At 43.8% G+C, this 17,553-nt stretch overlaps 1 protein-coding gene across 2 annotated transcripts in view; it reads right to left on the bottom strand.

Moving 5' to 3' along the window:
* Window positions 1-10,320: 10,320 nt before the first annotated feature.
* The window catches only part of LOC126273119 (cytochrome P450 6k1-like), a 90,357-nt gene continuing 83,124 nt past the window's right edge, over window positions 10,321-17,553 (bottom strand). For both annotated transcript variants that reach the window (XM_049976572.1, XM_049976573.1), the window contains exon 8: window positions 10,321-10,663. In XM_049976572.1, the coding sequence (XP_049832529.1) occupies window positions 10,497-10,663 (167 nt within the window). In that variant the 3' untranslated portion in view covers window positions 10,321-10,496. The remainder of the gene's footprint in view (window positions 10,664-17,553) is intronic.

Here is a 17,553-nt window from a genome sequence, read left to right as displayed (position 1 = left end):
GTCTTCTATCACGAGTCATTAGATAAGCTGGCATCCCAATTACCTTCACATCACAGGACTGTAAATATTTTCGTTGTCTATCCAGCAAAATGTAGTCAATTATTTTCTGTACCGTCTCGACTTTTTTCCTTCGTTTTTCTTCATGAACATCTAAGCGCAATATACGACGGCTACTCGGAAACTAATGTCTGATCATGCGCGAAATGTAAACCACAGTGAAACTCGAATGAAGCTTTGCACAGATGAGTTGGAAAGTGTGTCTAATATGCCCATCGATCGCGTCACATCGCTCGTTTCTGTTCTGAGCGCACAGTGAGCGCTTAAAGAGGCATAGGTAAATAGTGTCACCTGCTAAATACGACAGCCTGGTAAGATTGTTCGCCTGATGTCATGCAACCCACATAACCTAACTCGCATGCGTTTCTTTATTCATGACAATTCTCGGCCGCACTCTGCAGGGGCAATGAAGATGCTGTTGCAGCGTTTTAGATGGCAAGTGATCACCCTCCACACAGCCCTTAATTGGCTCTCCCTGAGTTTCATCTCTACTCGCATGAACCACTGGCTATGAAGACAATATTTTGGCACAGACAAACAGCTTCCGACTAGCGTACAAAATTGGAGGAAAGCACAGGCGGCTACCTTCCACGACGAGGGCACTGGAAAGCTGGTACAATGCTACGACGCATGTCTAAGTCGGAACTGCAACTGTGTAGAAAAGTAGCTGGATGATGCAGCTACCTGTTGCAAACTAAATATTTTTGATTTTTCACCGTGGTTTCCGAGTAGCTCTCATATATTACATTACCACTCTTTATTTATCTGTTACTTTAAAGTTGTGGCTTGTTATTTGACTATCTTATTGTGTAGTATGACAGAGAGAGACTGCGAATGTGGTGTGTATACAAGTTGGACTCACCTCTGACACATTGGAAGCATATCGAATATTCTGGTAGAAACACTATTTAAAGACGACAACGGCTTTTCTGACAGCCGCTAATATACTATTCTGTTATCCAATAACAGAATAATTGAGAAGGATTTACATCAGTTACAATAACAAACTAGATACTATAGCAAGTAAATTCACAGACGATATGTAATGTCTGTGCTGCAGTCCCTTCTTATGCCGCTTCGTAGTATTATGCATAAATATGATCAAGATGTTCACCACTTATCTTGTAATCGGGTCCTATGGGGTTCTTTCTCTTTATTATTGGCATTACCTTGAATTTATCCACTTTTGTCTGGTATGAAGCAGAGACATGAACAACTAATCAGAGATATATAAACAAGCTCAAACTGTTAAAGATGAATTTATGGCGAGGATCAGAAATAATTTCCTGGAAAAACCACGTAAGAAACGTGGAAGTGATAAACAAGTGAAACAAGAAATAAGTGATATGATCAATCGAAGAAATTATAGTAGTATAGACAAGTTTTAAGGTGACAAGAACACAAAAAGACTGATACTGGGATGAGAAGTTGATAGAAGAACAAGAAGAAGACGACTGATGACTACGTGGCTCCAAAATGAGCAGATGAAATGAGAACATTTGAAGTGGAAGAAGGAAAAAAAAATTGGAAATTTCTGGTCAGATCTTATGGGACCAATCTCGTGAGGTCATCGGTCCTTAAACTTACACAGTACTAAATCTAACTAAAACTAACTTACGCTAGGGACAACACACAGAGCCATGCCCGAGGGAGGACTCGAACCTCCGACGGGAGGAGCCGCGCGAACCGTAGTACTACGCCACAGACCACGTGCTACCCAGCCAAGTGAAGAATAGAATACGCAAGTTCTGAATACCTAGGGAAACATCTTGAGGTTAAAGTGTAGAATACTTGTGTAATACTCTTTGTAAAGAGTTCCGAGTATACTGTTATTTTGGAATGAAAGCTCTGTATTTAGGAAAGATTCAGTATAATTATTATAGAAATAGAGCTGCTATTCATTACATCAAAATGAAATTTTGCCCAGGTCTTTCTGCATTTTTGTATGATCGCAGTACAGTTGTACTTTCCCACCGACAACAACATAGTAAGCCATCTTATAGTGGTGCTGTTCCTATTTCCCTAATCGTTTATGTAGTCTGAGAGTATCAGAAGTAATATTACACATTCTTGAAACATATTCAATTTTTCTTTCTTTTCTGTTGGGGACTTGTCTTCCTCTATAGAGTGCTGCATACTAAACGTCAAACATTCATAAAGTCACTGACAATATTAGTCGACGATGTTATACAGTGGCGAACGCCTCAGAGAATTCCAAGAAGTTGGAATTACCTGTTCAGTTTCACCTACGGTTTGCAAGATCTCATGTCTGGATAAAGCAATCAGTGTTTCACACAAATGGTTTTTGCTCAATACGTCTGTCATTTTTGTCACATCAGTACCAAACTTATTGGGAGTGCCACGATATCTTTATTAACTATGAACTCATTTACTTTTCATACATACTGTTGTTTACTAACAATAATAATAGTATTGCCTTCAAACGGCTCTACGGAAACCTTTTTTCATCGTTAATCATTAACATTATTTCTTTGTTTTCTTATGCATCTTTGTCTGCACCCACGATAGCAATATTTTTACGTGAACTGCTTTCACTCTTCATTTTTCGGGTGACTAGAATGAGAAACATGAAGTTTCTGTTATGTTTTTAATATCAGTAAAAAGCTCTTACATCTACTGTATTATTATTGTTGGTCTACAATAATAACTTTTCTTTGATGGTTTTTGCATGCTGTACTGACCGAGGTTATGATAGAAGTGGAGACAGAATAATGTTTTACTGGTAGAGTTTACGGAATGTGTAGGATTTCCCGTCAGAAGATCAACTGTAGCTCTATAGCATAACAAAAACTATAGCACTCCTGAATTTATCTCCACTTCCTCAAGCTATCAAGAGGCTAAGATCCATGTTTACTCTCCACCCACACTTAACAGCCAACCTAAAATTCATAATAATAATTCATGCAAATAATAAACAATATTGCTGTGCATACATATTATTGAAGTACATAAACTACTGGCCATTACCATTGCTACATCAAGAAGACATGCAGCTGATAAACGGGTATTCATTGGACAACAAATATATTAGAACTGTCATGTGATTACATTTTCACGCAATTTCGGTGCATAGATCCTGAGAAATCAGTGCCCAGAACAACCACATCTAACCGTAATAACGGCCATGACACACCAGGACATTGAGTCAAACAGAGCTTGGATGGGGTGTACAGGTACAGCTGCCCATGCAGCTTCAACACGATACCACAGTTCGTCAAGAGTAGTGACTGGCGTATTGTGGCGAGCCAGTTGCTCGGCCACCATTGACCAGACGTTTTCAGTTGGTGAAGGATTTGGAGAACGTGCTGGCCAGGGCAGCAGTCAAACATTTTCTGTATCCAGAAAGGTCCGTACATGGACCTGCAACATGCGGTCGTGCATTATCCTGCTGAAACGTAGGGTTTCGCTGGGATCGAATGAAGGGTAGAGCCACGGGTCGTAAAACATCTGAAATGTAATGTCCCCTGTTCAAAGTGTCGACAATGCGAACAAGAGGTGACCGAGACGTGTAACCAATGGCACCCCATACCATCACGCCGGGTGATAGGCAAGTATGGCGATGACGAATCACGCTTCCAATGTGCGTTCACCGCGATGTCGCCAAACACGGATACTACAATCATGATGTTGTAAACATAACCTGAATTCATCCGAAAACATGACGTTTTGCCATTCGTGCACCCAGATTCGTCGTTGAGTACACCATCGCAGGCGTTCCTGTCTGTGATGCAGCGTTAAGGGTAAACGCAGCCATGGTCTCCGAGCTGATAGTCCTTGCTGCTGCAAACGTCGTCGAACTGTTCGTGCAGATGGTTGTTGTCTTGCAAACGTCCCTATCTGTTGACTCAGGGATCGAGACGTGGCTGCACAATCCGTTACAGCCATGCGGATAAGATGCCTGCCATCTCGACTGCCTGCTAGTGATACGAGGCCGTTGGGATCCAGCACGGCGTTCCGTATTACCCTCCTGAACCCACCGATTTCATATTCTGCTAACAGTCATTGGATCTCGACCAACGCGAGTAGCAATTTTGCGATACGATAAACCGCAATCGCGATAGGCTACAATCCGACCTTTATCAAAGTCGGAATCGTGACGGTAGACATTTCTCCTCCTTACACGAGGCATCACAACAAAGTTTCACCAGGCAACGCCATTCAACTGCTGTTTGTGTATGAGCAATCGGTTGGAAACTTTCCTCATGTCAGCACGTTGTAGGTGTCGCCACCGGCTCCAACCTTGTGTGAATGCTCTGAAAAGTTAATGTTATGCATATGACAGCACCTTCTTGTTGTCGGTTAAATTTCGCGTCCGTAGCACGTGATCTTCGTGGTGCAGCAATTTTAATGGCCAGTAGTGTATTTTGCTTCCTTATTGAGACCATTCCTAGTACAATTTTCATACCACATTCAAAACTCGGCGGATTTCTTAAATGGACCTATGAAACGTCCCCTTGGAAAAATTATACAAGACTGTGCTTAAACTGACACAAAATAATTTTAGTGCAACGAAATCAGACTTTCAAAAATCCCTACAAAAGAATGGCCCTGACTAACATTAACCTATACGTTTCACAAATCGCTTACCTCACAAAAATCTTGGTTACTCGAAATACAGCGAGCGCCACTACTGCCAGCTAAATAAAAGATTCAAACTACAGAAGGCACTAACTACTGATAGCCATAGTCAGCAAATGAAAGATTTTAATAGAGAACAAACAATGTATTTACCTTAAGAGTCATAATATATATAGCAGTTCATGACATCCATTCTTACAAATTTCAAAACTCCGCCATCTCTCTCCCCACATCCACCACTGCTGGCGGCTCACCTCCAACTGCCCAAAGCTACGCGCTGTACACATCCAGCTGCTGCTGCTGCCCAACACTACAATGGCAGACAACAATACAAACCAGCCACAGACTGCACACGGCACAGCCAGTGATTTTTCATACAGAGCGCTACGTGGCGGCGGCGTTACCAATATAATAACCTAAACAGCCTACTTACAGACCTAGTGCGCTTCGTGTAAGTAACTCAGGTCGCTGTGGTTTCATTCTTTTATAAGGGTTCAACTCATACAGTTCCTATCAGTGATTGGCTATGAATTTGTCGGAAAGGGGGGAGTAGCATCTCAGAACTCATTTGACATGCTTCTTCCCCAAATATTTTATATTTAGGGTAAGGTTGTCATCAAAGGACCAGTTAACGTTAGTCTCGAATTGAAGGCAGTCCAATGGTAAAAATGTGAAACTGAAGTTAGGTTACCTTCATTGCAGTGTATAGCGTTTATTTCTGAAGTACTTTTAATATCGTCAGGAAAAATTTCTAAATTACTTTCTGTAAAGGTACGCTCAAGGATACCTATTTCCATCAATGAAGCAGCGTGATTAAATCCTATTATTGGAGTATACGACGGCTGGATGGATCTGAATACTTTCACACTGCGTAATTAAGAAAATAGAAGGATACTTAAGTGATACTTACTTTTTATATGTCGTGGAATGTTGATTCTGAACGTAAAAAATTAGACCAATACTGAAGTGCAGTAAAATCTAAAATGACATTATTATGGAATTAAGTGAACTTAAGACTCCTTTATACCATAATTGAATTCCCATTGCATCTGTAACAATGGGGTACAGTCTATTTGCAATTAAAACAAAAGTATCTTTTAATATTCTACCTTACTCCAGTGTAATTTTATGAACCCACTATCCCACTTCCTAAATGTCATGCACTGAATCGTTTCTTTCACTGATTTGACGTAATTCACAAAACCAATCATTGGTGTTCGCGCTTTTCGCTTGTTTCGTTTGACTCGCTATAGGAAGCTTTCTCTTTGGGTTAGCAGGAGATTTACGAGTAGACCTGGAATAGTCGATGTTAATATCACACACAGTTCAATCTGAACCTGACGTTACGTCAAATAACGGAGTTTCCTTCATTCATGTACATCAGGTCTTCACTGTAAACTACTATTTTCAAACTAAGATGGTGGCGAGTTTCTCAACTGGAAAGACGGTTTAGCATAGCTAGATGACAGTAAACATCATACAAACAGATATATAGCGATGGTCCATCGATGGAACCGGTCGGTTGATAACAACCTTAACCCTAAAAAGGATTTTTTTTAACACGCTGCGAAGTACTCTTCCTTTCTTGATCGGCATCTTCTGTGAAGGATTTTGTGAAGAGAGCTCTGGAATCAGGTGCCCTTTGAAGAGGGCAAACCAAAGACGTTTTGGCATCATCTAAAATCTATTCATACGAACATCATGTTTACCATGGAAACAGGTAAATATGCACTCCTGGAAAAAGAACACATTGACACCGGTGTGTCAGACCCACCATACTTGCTCCGGACACTGCGAGAGGGCTGTACAAGCAATGATCACACGCACGGCACAGCGGACACACCAGGAACCGCGGTGTTGGCCGTCGAATGGCGCTAGCTGCGCAGCATTTGTGCACCGCCGCCGTCAGTGTCAGCCAGTTTGCCGTGGCATACGGAGCTCCATCGCAGTCTTTAACACTGGTAGCATGCCGCGACAGCGTGGACGTGAACCGTAGGTGCAGCTGACGGACTTTGAGCGAGGGCATATAGTGGGCATGCGGGAGGCCGGGTGGACGTACCGCCGAATTGCTCAACACGTGGGGCGTGAGGTCTCCACAGTACATCGATGTTGTCGCCAGTGGTCGGCGGAAGGTGCACGTGCCCGTCGACCTGGGACCGGACCGCAGCGACGCACGGATGCACGCCAAGACCGTAGGATCCTACGCAGTGCCGTAGGGGACCTCACCGCCACTTCCCAGCAAATTAGGGACTGTTGCTCCTGGGGTATCGGCGAGGGTCATTCGCAACCGTCTCCATGAAGCTGGGCTACGGTCCCGCACACCGTTAGGCCGTCTTCCGCTCACGCCCCAACATCGTGCAGCCCGCCTCCAGTGGTGTCGCGACAGGAGTGAATGGAGGGACGAATGGAGACGTGTCGTCTTCAGCGATGAGAGTCGCTTCTGCCTTGGTGCCAATGATGGTCGTATGCGTGTTTGGCGCCGTGCAGGTGAGCGCCACAATCCGGACTGCATACGACCGAGGCACACAGGGCCAACACCCGACATCATGGTGTGGGGAGCGATCTCCTACACTGGCTGTACACCTCTGGTGATCGTCGAGGGGACATTGAATAGTGCACGGTACATCCAAACCGTCATCGAACCCATCGTTCTACCATTCCTAGACAGGCAAGGGAACTTGCTGTTCCAACAGGACAATGCACGTCCGCATGTATCCCGTGCCACCCATCGTGCTCTAGAAGGTGTAAGTCAACTACCCTGGCCAGCAAGATCTCCGGATCTGTCCCCCATTGAGCATGTTTGGGACTGGATGAAGCGTCGTCTCACGCGGTCTGCACGTCCAGCACGAACGCTGGTCCAACTGAGGCGCCAGGTGGAAATGGCATGGCAAGCCGTTCTACAGGACTACATCCAGCATCTCTACGATCGTCTCCATGGGAGAATAGCAGCCTGCATTGCTGCGAAAGGTGGATATACACTGTACTAGTGCCGACATTGTTGCCTGTGTCTATGTGCCTGTGGTTCTGTCAGTGTGATGATGTGATGTATCTGACCCCAGGAATGTGTCAATAAAGTTTCCCCTTCCTGGGACAATGAATTCACGGTGTTCTTATTTCAATTTCCAGGAGTGTATTTGTTTACTGTTCTTCGATGTTCTGTGCGATATAGACGTCACCTTCGCTGATCACACCCAGCGCCCCACGGGCCATTCGCAGCTACGTGGGAGATTGCACTTTTGAATCTCCCGACACTATGGCAACAAAAAACTGGACTGACATGTCACACAAGACCAGAGCCACAACATGCATTTAATCTGACAGAGAATTTGATCTCCTGCAAAGTGTACAAAGAGAATACCTATAGTGAGCAGAACGTACTACCTAGGGCAAATCCTTCCAGTCTATAATCACCTAGCAAAAGGTTCAAATGCCTCAGAGCACAATGGGAGTTAACATCTGAGGTCATCAGTCCCCTAGACTTAGTGCTACTTAAACCTTACTAACCTAAGGACATCACACACATCCATGCCCGAGGCACGATTCAAACCTGTGACCGTAGCAGCAGCGCGGGTCCAGACTGAAGCGCCTATAACCGCTCGACCACAGCGGCCGGCTCACCTAGCAGACAGCATACAGAGGCGTTCTGTTGGGATGTCCTCAGAGGCCACATTTTCAAAGTAAGCTTTCCAAAGTTGACCTCACCAACATCACGAGGAAGGATTGGTCTCATCACTGACAGACATAGATGTCGGACCTTACTAATCAACCGTATCCATGAACTATAACAATAACAAAAAAAATGGTTCAAATGGCTCTGAGCACTATGGGACTCAACTGCTTTGGTCATCAGTCCCCTAGTACTTAGAACTACTTAAACCTAACTAACCTAAGGACATCACACACATCCATGCCCGAGGCAGGATTCGAACCTGCGACCGTAGCAGTCGCACGGTTCCGGACTGCTCGCCTGTAACCGCGAGACCACCGCGGCCGGCTATAGCAATAACACACCGAGCTTAGCTAAGAACTTAATGCTAAATTGGAAGTCATGCGGTATAATGCCTCCTATTACTGGAACATTGATACCAATAACGTTTCGCCATATTAGACTCTACTACTGCGAGTTCAATTACGTACGATAAGCTGACAACATCCAGTCACATTATACAAACGCGAAAATCTATAGTAATCTCACAACAGATGGTATGGAAAACAGAGTCATTGAAAATTACCGGAAAGCAAAGTGGAATACCATCTGGTGAAATATCCATAGCTCTGTATTGCCGTCACGCGTCGGGTTTAGATAGTATCTAGTCATCGACAACACAGTTCCAACCAATGAGAAACTCCACAAAGTCCACCTGAGCACCACTCCCACCGGTCCGAGGTGTGGCAGCGTGAACGCCTTAATGCATAGGCTAACAAGTGGTGCACGTGGATTGATCACGGCACACATGCGGACTAACGATAACTGACCGCGCGGTTTGGCACAACGACGACGTCATGGAATTAACCAGATCACAAAAAATACGATACCCTCGTAGGAAGCAATATGCCACCATTTCGATTTTACGTCGCACCACTGCACACAACACTTGAACAATACTGTGCATATATGGAATACGAACATGCAAAAATAAAATGACAAAGAGATTACGGCGACACGTATGGTAACATGTTGAAAATTCTGGTGCAGATGTTAATCAATTTATTTAAGTGCATATTTAGCACAAAACAACGTATTACAAGAACATGGAAGAAAAAGTAAAACTTACAGAACTATCCTATGTGAATATAATTATTATTTCTTATTTTCCCTTATTTGGCAAGAAGCCAATTTTAGTTTGTACAAGAAGATATTTTAAATCATCAGAAGATTACCTGTCACGTACCTGAAGACAAATATCACTTGTCACACAAAAGTGGCACTATTCTTTTGGTTACGGAAAAGAGCGAGAAAATACAATAACACAAAAAAGAACATTTCTGTTTCACAACATTTTGTGACTCAGCAGCATCGTGCGTCATCGTCTATGCTGTGAGAACAACTGCGAAAATTTTGTCTGGCTGTACACTTGAATTCGAGCACACAAGGACCTGACTGGCTGACTTCAGTCTTACCGTAATTACCTCGGAAAAGGCGCAAAGTATAGAATGTTTTGTTCAGCGATTATTCCTCGGCGCAACTTCCTAACAGACTGTTTATGACAACCCTGTAAACGCCTACGTGAATGTTTGTGTACGTGTGTGTGTGTGTGTGTGTGTGTGTGTGTGTGTGTGTGTGTGTGTGTGTGTGTCCTTTGCTTGCTGTAATTTTGCGTGAAATGCCTGCGTACGTTGTTTCTTTTATCCAGTATTCTGACCACTGGCTCGTTTCACTCGGGTGATAAGTTACCTGGACTACTGGTATGAGACAACATATGCTTTCCTTTATCTGCTGAGGATACGATATATGGTCATGTACACACCTGATTCACTCCTGGAAATAAACAGAGCCAGCTTTCTTGTGTTGCTTCGCAGTGCATTAATATAATTTAATTTTTCAAGTCAGAGGACTATCAATAAAACTTTATGAAACTTCTGGTGCTTATAAATTTTCATACACGAATGGCGCGGAAGTGGTAATCCTCATCTAACTTAAAACAAAACGACAATACAAATCAATATTTTGTAATAAATAATAACAAATAGTTTATTCAGGAAGCATTGGGATACATACAAATATTTAAATGCAGCAGAGATGGTACAGATCAATAGAAGAGCTGTATATTTCGATTGCATTTTCTGGTGACAATAATTGTTACACTTTGCTCACACGTAACAGCTCAAGCCCGCAGCATCTATTTCCTCACAGCCAAACGCAGTTGCACCCCAGTGACGGGCATTATGATCTGAGACACAGTGCTGAACTCCATTGGTACTATGGTTTGCTCACAGCGCTGCACCTCAAACCTGGACATGAGGTACGCCAGTCCGATCTTGGTCTGTAACAGACCGAGCCGCATTCCTGAAAAATAAACACCCATTTAGTTCAAAAGCCCTCACTTCAAAATTTCACCACCAATGTCAATTACAAATTAAACATCTGAGACCTCTCTCCGTAAAGAAATAGTTGTATGTACCTAACTGATAACGCTTGGTTTGATTCAATAGAGCCGGCGGCGGTGGTCTAGCGGTTCAGGCGCTCAGTCCGGAACCGCGGGACTGCTACGGTCGCAGGTTCGAATCCTGCCTCGGGCATGGATGTGTGTGATGTCCTTAGGTTAGTTAGGTTTAAGTAGTTCTAAGATCTAGGGGACTGATGACCACAGATGTTAAGTCCCATAGTGCTCAGAGCCATTTGAACCATTTTTTGATTCAATAGATTTCCAAAGATTTATTTGTCAGGTGTCCAGAATAGTGTCAGTGACTGTGCACCTTCGACTCCTAAACTGAACTCCGTCATAACAGGTCTAGGAAGACCGTAGCGGTACTAACCGACCGCCGTGTCTTCCTGACCCTATAGGCGTCACTGGATGCGAGTATGGAGGAGCGCGTGGTCAGTACACCGGTCTCTCGGCCGGTGTCAGTTTTCGAGAGCGGGGCTGCTACTTCTCAGTCAAGTAGCTCCTCAATTTGCCTCACAAGGGCGCTCGGCAGACCGGATGGTCACCCATCCAAGTGCTAGCCAAGTCTGACAGTGCTTAACTTCGGATATTTGATGGGGAACCGGTGCGTGCAAGGGTTTGGTAGTAAGATAGTATACAGACGAGAAATATATTGTCTCGATCTTGGAATGTCATTTCCTCGTGATTATTTAACAGCACAAACATGTGAAACAATGGAGGCGTGGAGCCACGTATACACGGCAGTGAAGCTGCGAACAGTCCAATAGGACACAGAGGGAAAATTTTGTTCACCCAACCATTGTTGCTTCGCAGTGATATGAATTGGGCAGCGCGCGCGTGTTCGCAACCCTAGCATCCGCTGCAGTAGGTTCGTTATCTATGCAGCCGGTTCGGGTTTGTAACTGTGCACTGGAGAGGTGAAGACATCTCGTTAGGAGTACTGTGATGAAATTGAGAAGAAAGCCTCACGGTTTCAAGTGCATAAAAATATTTGCGAGAGCTTTACTGCGAACTTCTACTGTCACCTTCCCTCAGATCTAAAAACAGAATAAGAATATTCCTTTCAGCATTCGTGAACTAAGCAGTGGGTGAGACCCAATTTTACTGTTGAGTTTATTAACTCCATATGACAAAACCGACGTAAAATGTACAATTGCAGCTGGCACCAATTCGCGATTCCCGTTTCTATTGCATTTATTAACTACATATGACAAAACCGACGTAAAATGTACAACTGCAGCTGGAACCAATTCGCGATTCCCGCCAATCTGGTACTGTCAGTATTGTGTGTAAAATACGGACATTTTGTACTTATTTTGTGTGAGGCGTACCATTGGAGGCCTTATAATCGTAATTATATAGTCCATAAAGTATAAATTATGATTTCTTTTGAATAAACTATGGAGTAGTAAAATATACGTCTGTTTGATAACAATGTAAACATGTTCCTCTCTTTAGTGTTCTAAGGTTAATGGATTGATAAACGAGATTATCAAATACAGCCTGTTTTCCTCTCATAAACGTAAACCCCGTTCACAGACCTTGCCGTGGCCATCTGTACCAACAGACCACCACCTCATCCTCCCACCATGACATCACTGTGTGCCGGCCGCGGTGGTCTAGCGGTTCCACGCGCTTCAGTCCGGAACCGCGCGACTGCTACGGTCGCAGGTTCGAATGCTGCCTCGGGCATGGATGTGTGTAATGTCCTTAGGTTAGTTAGGTTTAAGTAGTTCTAAGTTCTAGGAGACAGATGACCATAGATGTTAAGTCCCATAGTGCTCAGAGCCATTTGAACCATTTTTGAACGTCACTGGGTGTGGAATGGACGGTGTGGGGTCAAGACACCGCTCACCTGAATGAACATTATCAGTTTACGTGAAAAGGAGCCGCTACTACTCGGTGAAGTAGCTTCTCACTTGGTTTCCTGTCCTATAGCAAGGAAAAGAAATCACTGGCAGTACTGGGAATCGAACCCAGCTCCTCTGCAAAGCAGTAATCGCGCTGACCCGTCAGCTACAAACGCGGACCTGATTTTCGTTACCTACATCATCAGGGATGATTATGCTGACTCAAATTTGGTACTGCTGTATGATTATCGCTGCAACGTCGTCGTCATCGTCGTGGTGTGTTTGTGTGTGAGTGTTGAAACGATTTTTGTCTCTGCGAGTCTCTACTTTTACTCACTCATGTGCATCGACCGTCAAGGGCGACTGATACTCGACGTCAACGGAACATAAGGGAATATCACACTAAATGTGCCGCTTCCTGGACTCGGGTATGCGCGCCATCCCCGGATCTAATCCGGCAGGCGGATTAATTACGATGACCGGTGTGCCGGACAGCCTGGATGCTGTTTTTAGGCGGTTTTCCACATCCCACTAGGTGAATACCGGACTGGTTCCCACGTTCCGCCTCAGTTACTCATCTCGCAGACATCTGAACACATCGCACTTTTCCATGGATTACACAAGTCGCAGACAGTTGGGATACACTCATTCTGTCCCAAAGGGTATGGGGTGGGGGCAGGAAGTGCATCCGGCCACCCCTTAAACTATCCATGCCGAATCCGATTAACCACGCCGACCCTGCGCAACTGTGGGACAAGGCACAAGCGTTAGGGAGACATTCAAATGGCGGAGTGTTCACTTAGTCCAGTATTGAATGGTGAAAGTGACTTTGTGAGGTATGACCCTTCTAAAAACAGTCAGAATGTACAGAACTACGAAGATTATGAGAAACGTAACGGAGACTACCAAGAAACTAGCAGTTAAAACGGATTCTATTGATGGCAAAATTCACATCGTGTTCCTGACAGAAAAGTTTTATGATAAATTTTCCACACTTCTGAAAACTGAAAAAATAGGGAAACTGTCGCCCAAACGTTTCAAAACAGCAATTTCAGAAAGTAAGTTACACATTCTTATAGCGGGTCAAGTAACTTACGAGAGTGAGTCAAATGAAAACCTTACATTTGTAATAACAAATAGAAATTTCGCGCCGTTATCCTGTAAGTTGGTAAGCGTGCTACAGAGTGCATAATGGCCTGTAGATGGCAGCACAGTGCAGATGCACACATACCGTCGCAGTATCAGTATAAAGATGGTCGCCCCACTTGCGACTTGCACCAGGGAAGAACAGCGTTCTGTTATTCGGTTTTTGCGTAGTAAATGTGTGAAACCTATTGAAATTCATCGACGAATGAAGGTTCAGTACGGTGATGCATGTTTGTCACAGCGGTTAGTCTACGAATGGAGTAGAAAGTTCGCAAATGGTGTGACTTCAGTTGAAGATGCTCCTCGTCCAAGTGTGGGGCAGCAGTTGAAGCAATAGTGAAGGAAAACCGCCGAGTGACACTGAATGACATTGGAGCATGTTTACAGATTAGTCATGGGTCAGCACACCACATTGTGCATGATGTGCTCCAGTTTCACAAAGTGTCCGTAAGATGGGTGCCACGGCAGCTGACTCCTGAAATGAGAGAACAACGTGTTGACGCTTGTGATCTACTTCTTCGGCACTTTGGACGAGAAGGTGATGGCTTCCTTGCAAGACTCGTTTCTGGGGACGAAACCTGGGATCACTTCTACCAACTGAAAGCGAAGAGCGATCAAGGAATGGCACCCTTCCTCATCACCAAAACCAAAGAAGTTTCGAACAGAACCATCAGCAGGGATGATTATGCTGACTCTCTTTTGGGACGAAAAGGCGTCATTTTGGAGCATTACATGCCTAGAGGAACCACTGTCACCAGTGCATCATACACAGATCTCCTAAAAAAATCATCTGCTGCCTGCAATCAAATCAAACCGACGTGGATTGCTGTCAACAGGTGTCCTTTTGCAACATGACAATGCCTGGCCCCACACTGCCCGTACAGCAGTTGCAACAATCACAGACCTGTATTTTGAGTGTCTTCTTCATCCACCATACTCACCAGACCATGCCCCCAAATGATTTCCATATGTTTGGACCAGTCAAAGACGCAGTGGGAGGAAAGAAGTTCCGTTCTGATGAAGAGGTACGCCACGTGGTGCATGAGTGGTTGCGTGGACTACCAAAAAAATTAGTCTAAAGGAATTTATGCACTTTGTAAGCTCTGGAGGACTTGCACTGAGCGTGGAGGAGATTATGTTGGAAAGTGATGCAGCTTTGTACCCTTTCTGCACAATAAGTAATATTTTAAAAAATATTTAAGGTTTTCATTTGATTCGCCCTCGTATATTGACTGCTGCACTACACATCAAAGTGACACAGACAAACTCTACTATTATCCATAATAGTCACAAAGTCTATGTAAACAACGGTTCGAATGTTCTGCCAGTCTTTCAATTGCTGGACGACAGAAATCCGTTTCTTGGTCACGGAGATATTCGAGACACGCTCTATGAAGATCCCCATCTTTTGAAAATCTCTCTCCTACCAGACGTTATTTCACCTTGGCGGAATGATTGAAATAGTATAGTGCAACGTCTGGATTTCCCGATCAGCATCGGCAACATCGCTGCAGCCTTGATCAAATATATGGCACCATTTCACAACAGCTGTATGCGACGTTTGGTCGATATACTACCAGAATTTCGCGATCAATCTGCGTACAATTTAACCGTTTCGCCCGACAAAAATCGAGCCATCCACAACCGCGAACTTTCTCTTTGTAGTACGTTTCCAGTTGCTACCCCATGTCAGTCGCCTGCGTGATGCACTTGACATTCGCACCGCAGCAGAGAAGTGTCTGCAGGAAACCAGGAGCGTGTACTCTATCATCACAATGCACCATTCTTGTAGCGGAATGATCTTAGTGTGGGACATGTGACTTACTTTCTAGAGTTCCTACGTATATTCTAATCAGAATCGACAGCAGACCAACACCGACATCGATAGTTCAGGTATACATGACGACGTCGGAAGCTGAAGATGAACAGGTAGAGAAAGTGTATGAGGATATTGAAAGGGTAATGCAGTATGTAAAGGAGGACGAAAATCTAATAGTCATGGGCGACTGGAATGCAGTTGTAGCGGAAGGAGTAGAAGAAAAGGTTACAGGAGAACATGGGCTTGGGACAAGGAATGAAAGAGGAGAAAGACTAATTGAGTTCTGTAACAAGTTTCAGCTAGTAATAGCGAATACCCTGTTCAAGAATCACAAGAGGAGGAGGTATACTTGGAAAAGGCCGGGAGATACGGGAAGATTTCAATTAGATTACTTCATCGTCAGACAGAGATTCCGAAATCAGATACTGGATTGTAAGGCGTACCCAGGAGCAGATATAGACTCAGATCACAATATAGTAGTGATTAAGAGTAGGCTGAAGTTCAAGACATTAGTCAGGAAGAATCAATACGCAAAGAAGTCGGATACGGAAGTTCTAAGGAATGATGAAATTCGTTTGAAGTTCTCTAACGCTATAGATACAGCAATAAGGAATAGCGAAGTAGGCAGCACAGTTGAAGAGGAATGGACATCTCTAAAAAGGGTCATCACAGAAGTTGGGAAGGAAAACATAGGTATGAAATAAATATGAAGTGCAGGGAAGCTAAGACGAAATGGCTGCAGGAATAATGTGAAGACATCGAAAAAGATATGATTGTCGGAAGGACAGACTCAGCATACAGGAAAGTCAAAACAACCTTTGGTGACTTTAAAAGCAACGGTGGTAACTTTAAGAGTGCAACGGGAATTCCACTGTTAAATGCAGAGGAGAGAGCAGATAGGTGGAAAGAATACATTGAAAGCCTCTATGAGGGTGAAGATTTGTCTGATGTGATAGAAGAAGAAACAGGAGTCGATTTAGAAGAGATAGGGGATCCAGTATTAGAATCGGAATTTAAAAGAGCTTTGGAGGACTTACGGTCAAATAAGGCAGAAGGGATAGATAACATTCCATCAGAATTTCTAAAATCATTAGGGGAAATGGCAACAAAGCGACTATTCACGTTGGTGTGTAGAATCTATGAGTCTGGCGACATACCATCTGACTTTCGGAAAAGCATCATCTACACAATTCCGAAGACGGCAAGAGCTGACAAGTGCGAGAATCATCGCACAATCAGCTTAACAGCTCATGCATCGAAGCTGCTTACAAGAATAATATACAGAAGAATGGAAAAGAAAATTGAGAATGCGCTAGGTGACGATCAGTTTGCCTTTAGGAAAAGTAAAGGCACGAGAGAGGCAATTCTGACGTTACGGCTAATAATGGAAGCAAGGATAACGAAAAATCAAGACCCGTTCATAGGATTTGTCGACCTGGAAAAAGCGTTTGACAATATAAAATGGTGCAAGCTATTCGAGATTCTAAAAAAAGTCGGGGTAAGCTATAGGGAGAGACGAGTCATATACAATATGTACAACAACCAAGAGGGAATAATAAGAGTGGACGATCAAGAACGAAGTGCTCGTATTAAGAAGGGTGTAAGACAAGGCTGTAGCCTTTCGCCCCTACTCTTCAATCTGTACATCGAGGAAGCAATGATGGAAATAAAAGAAAGGTTCAGGAGTGGAATTAAAATACAAGGTGAAAGGATATCAATCATACGATTCGCTGATGACGTTGCTATCCTGAGTGAAAGTGAAGAAGAATTAAATGATCTGCTGAACGGAATGAACAGTGTAATGAGTACACAGTATGGTTTGAGAGTAAATCGGAGAAAGACGAAGGTAATGAGAAGAAGTAGAAATGAGAACAGCGAGAAACTTAACATCAGGATTGATGGTCATGAAGTCAATGAAGTTAGGGAATTCTGCTACCTAGGCAGTAAAATAACCGATGACGGACGGAGCAAGGAG

Source organism: Schistocerca gregaria, chromosome 5 (assembly GCF_023897955.1).
Source record: "Schistocerca gregaria isolate iqSchGreg1 chromosome 5, iqSchGreg1.2, whole genome shotgun sequence".
In the NCBI taxonomy this organism is placed as follows: domain Eukaryota; kingdom Metazoa; phylum Arthropoda; class Insecta; order Orthoptera; family Acrididae; genus Schistocerca; species Schistocerca gregaria.
Note: the sequence above shows the minus strand (reverse complement) of the source record. Positions and strands in the feature narration are given on the sequence as shown.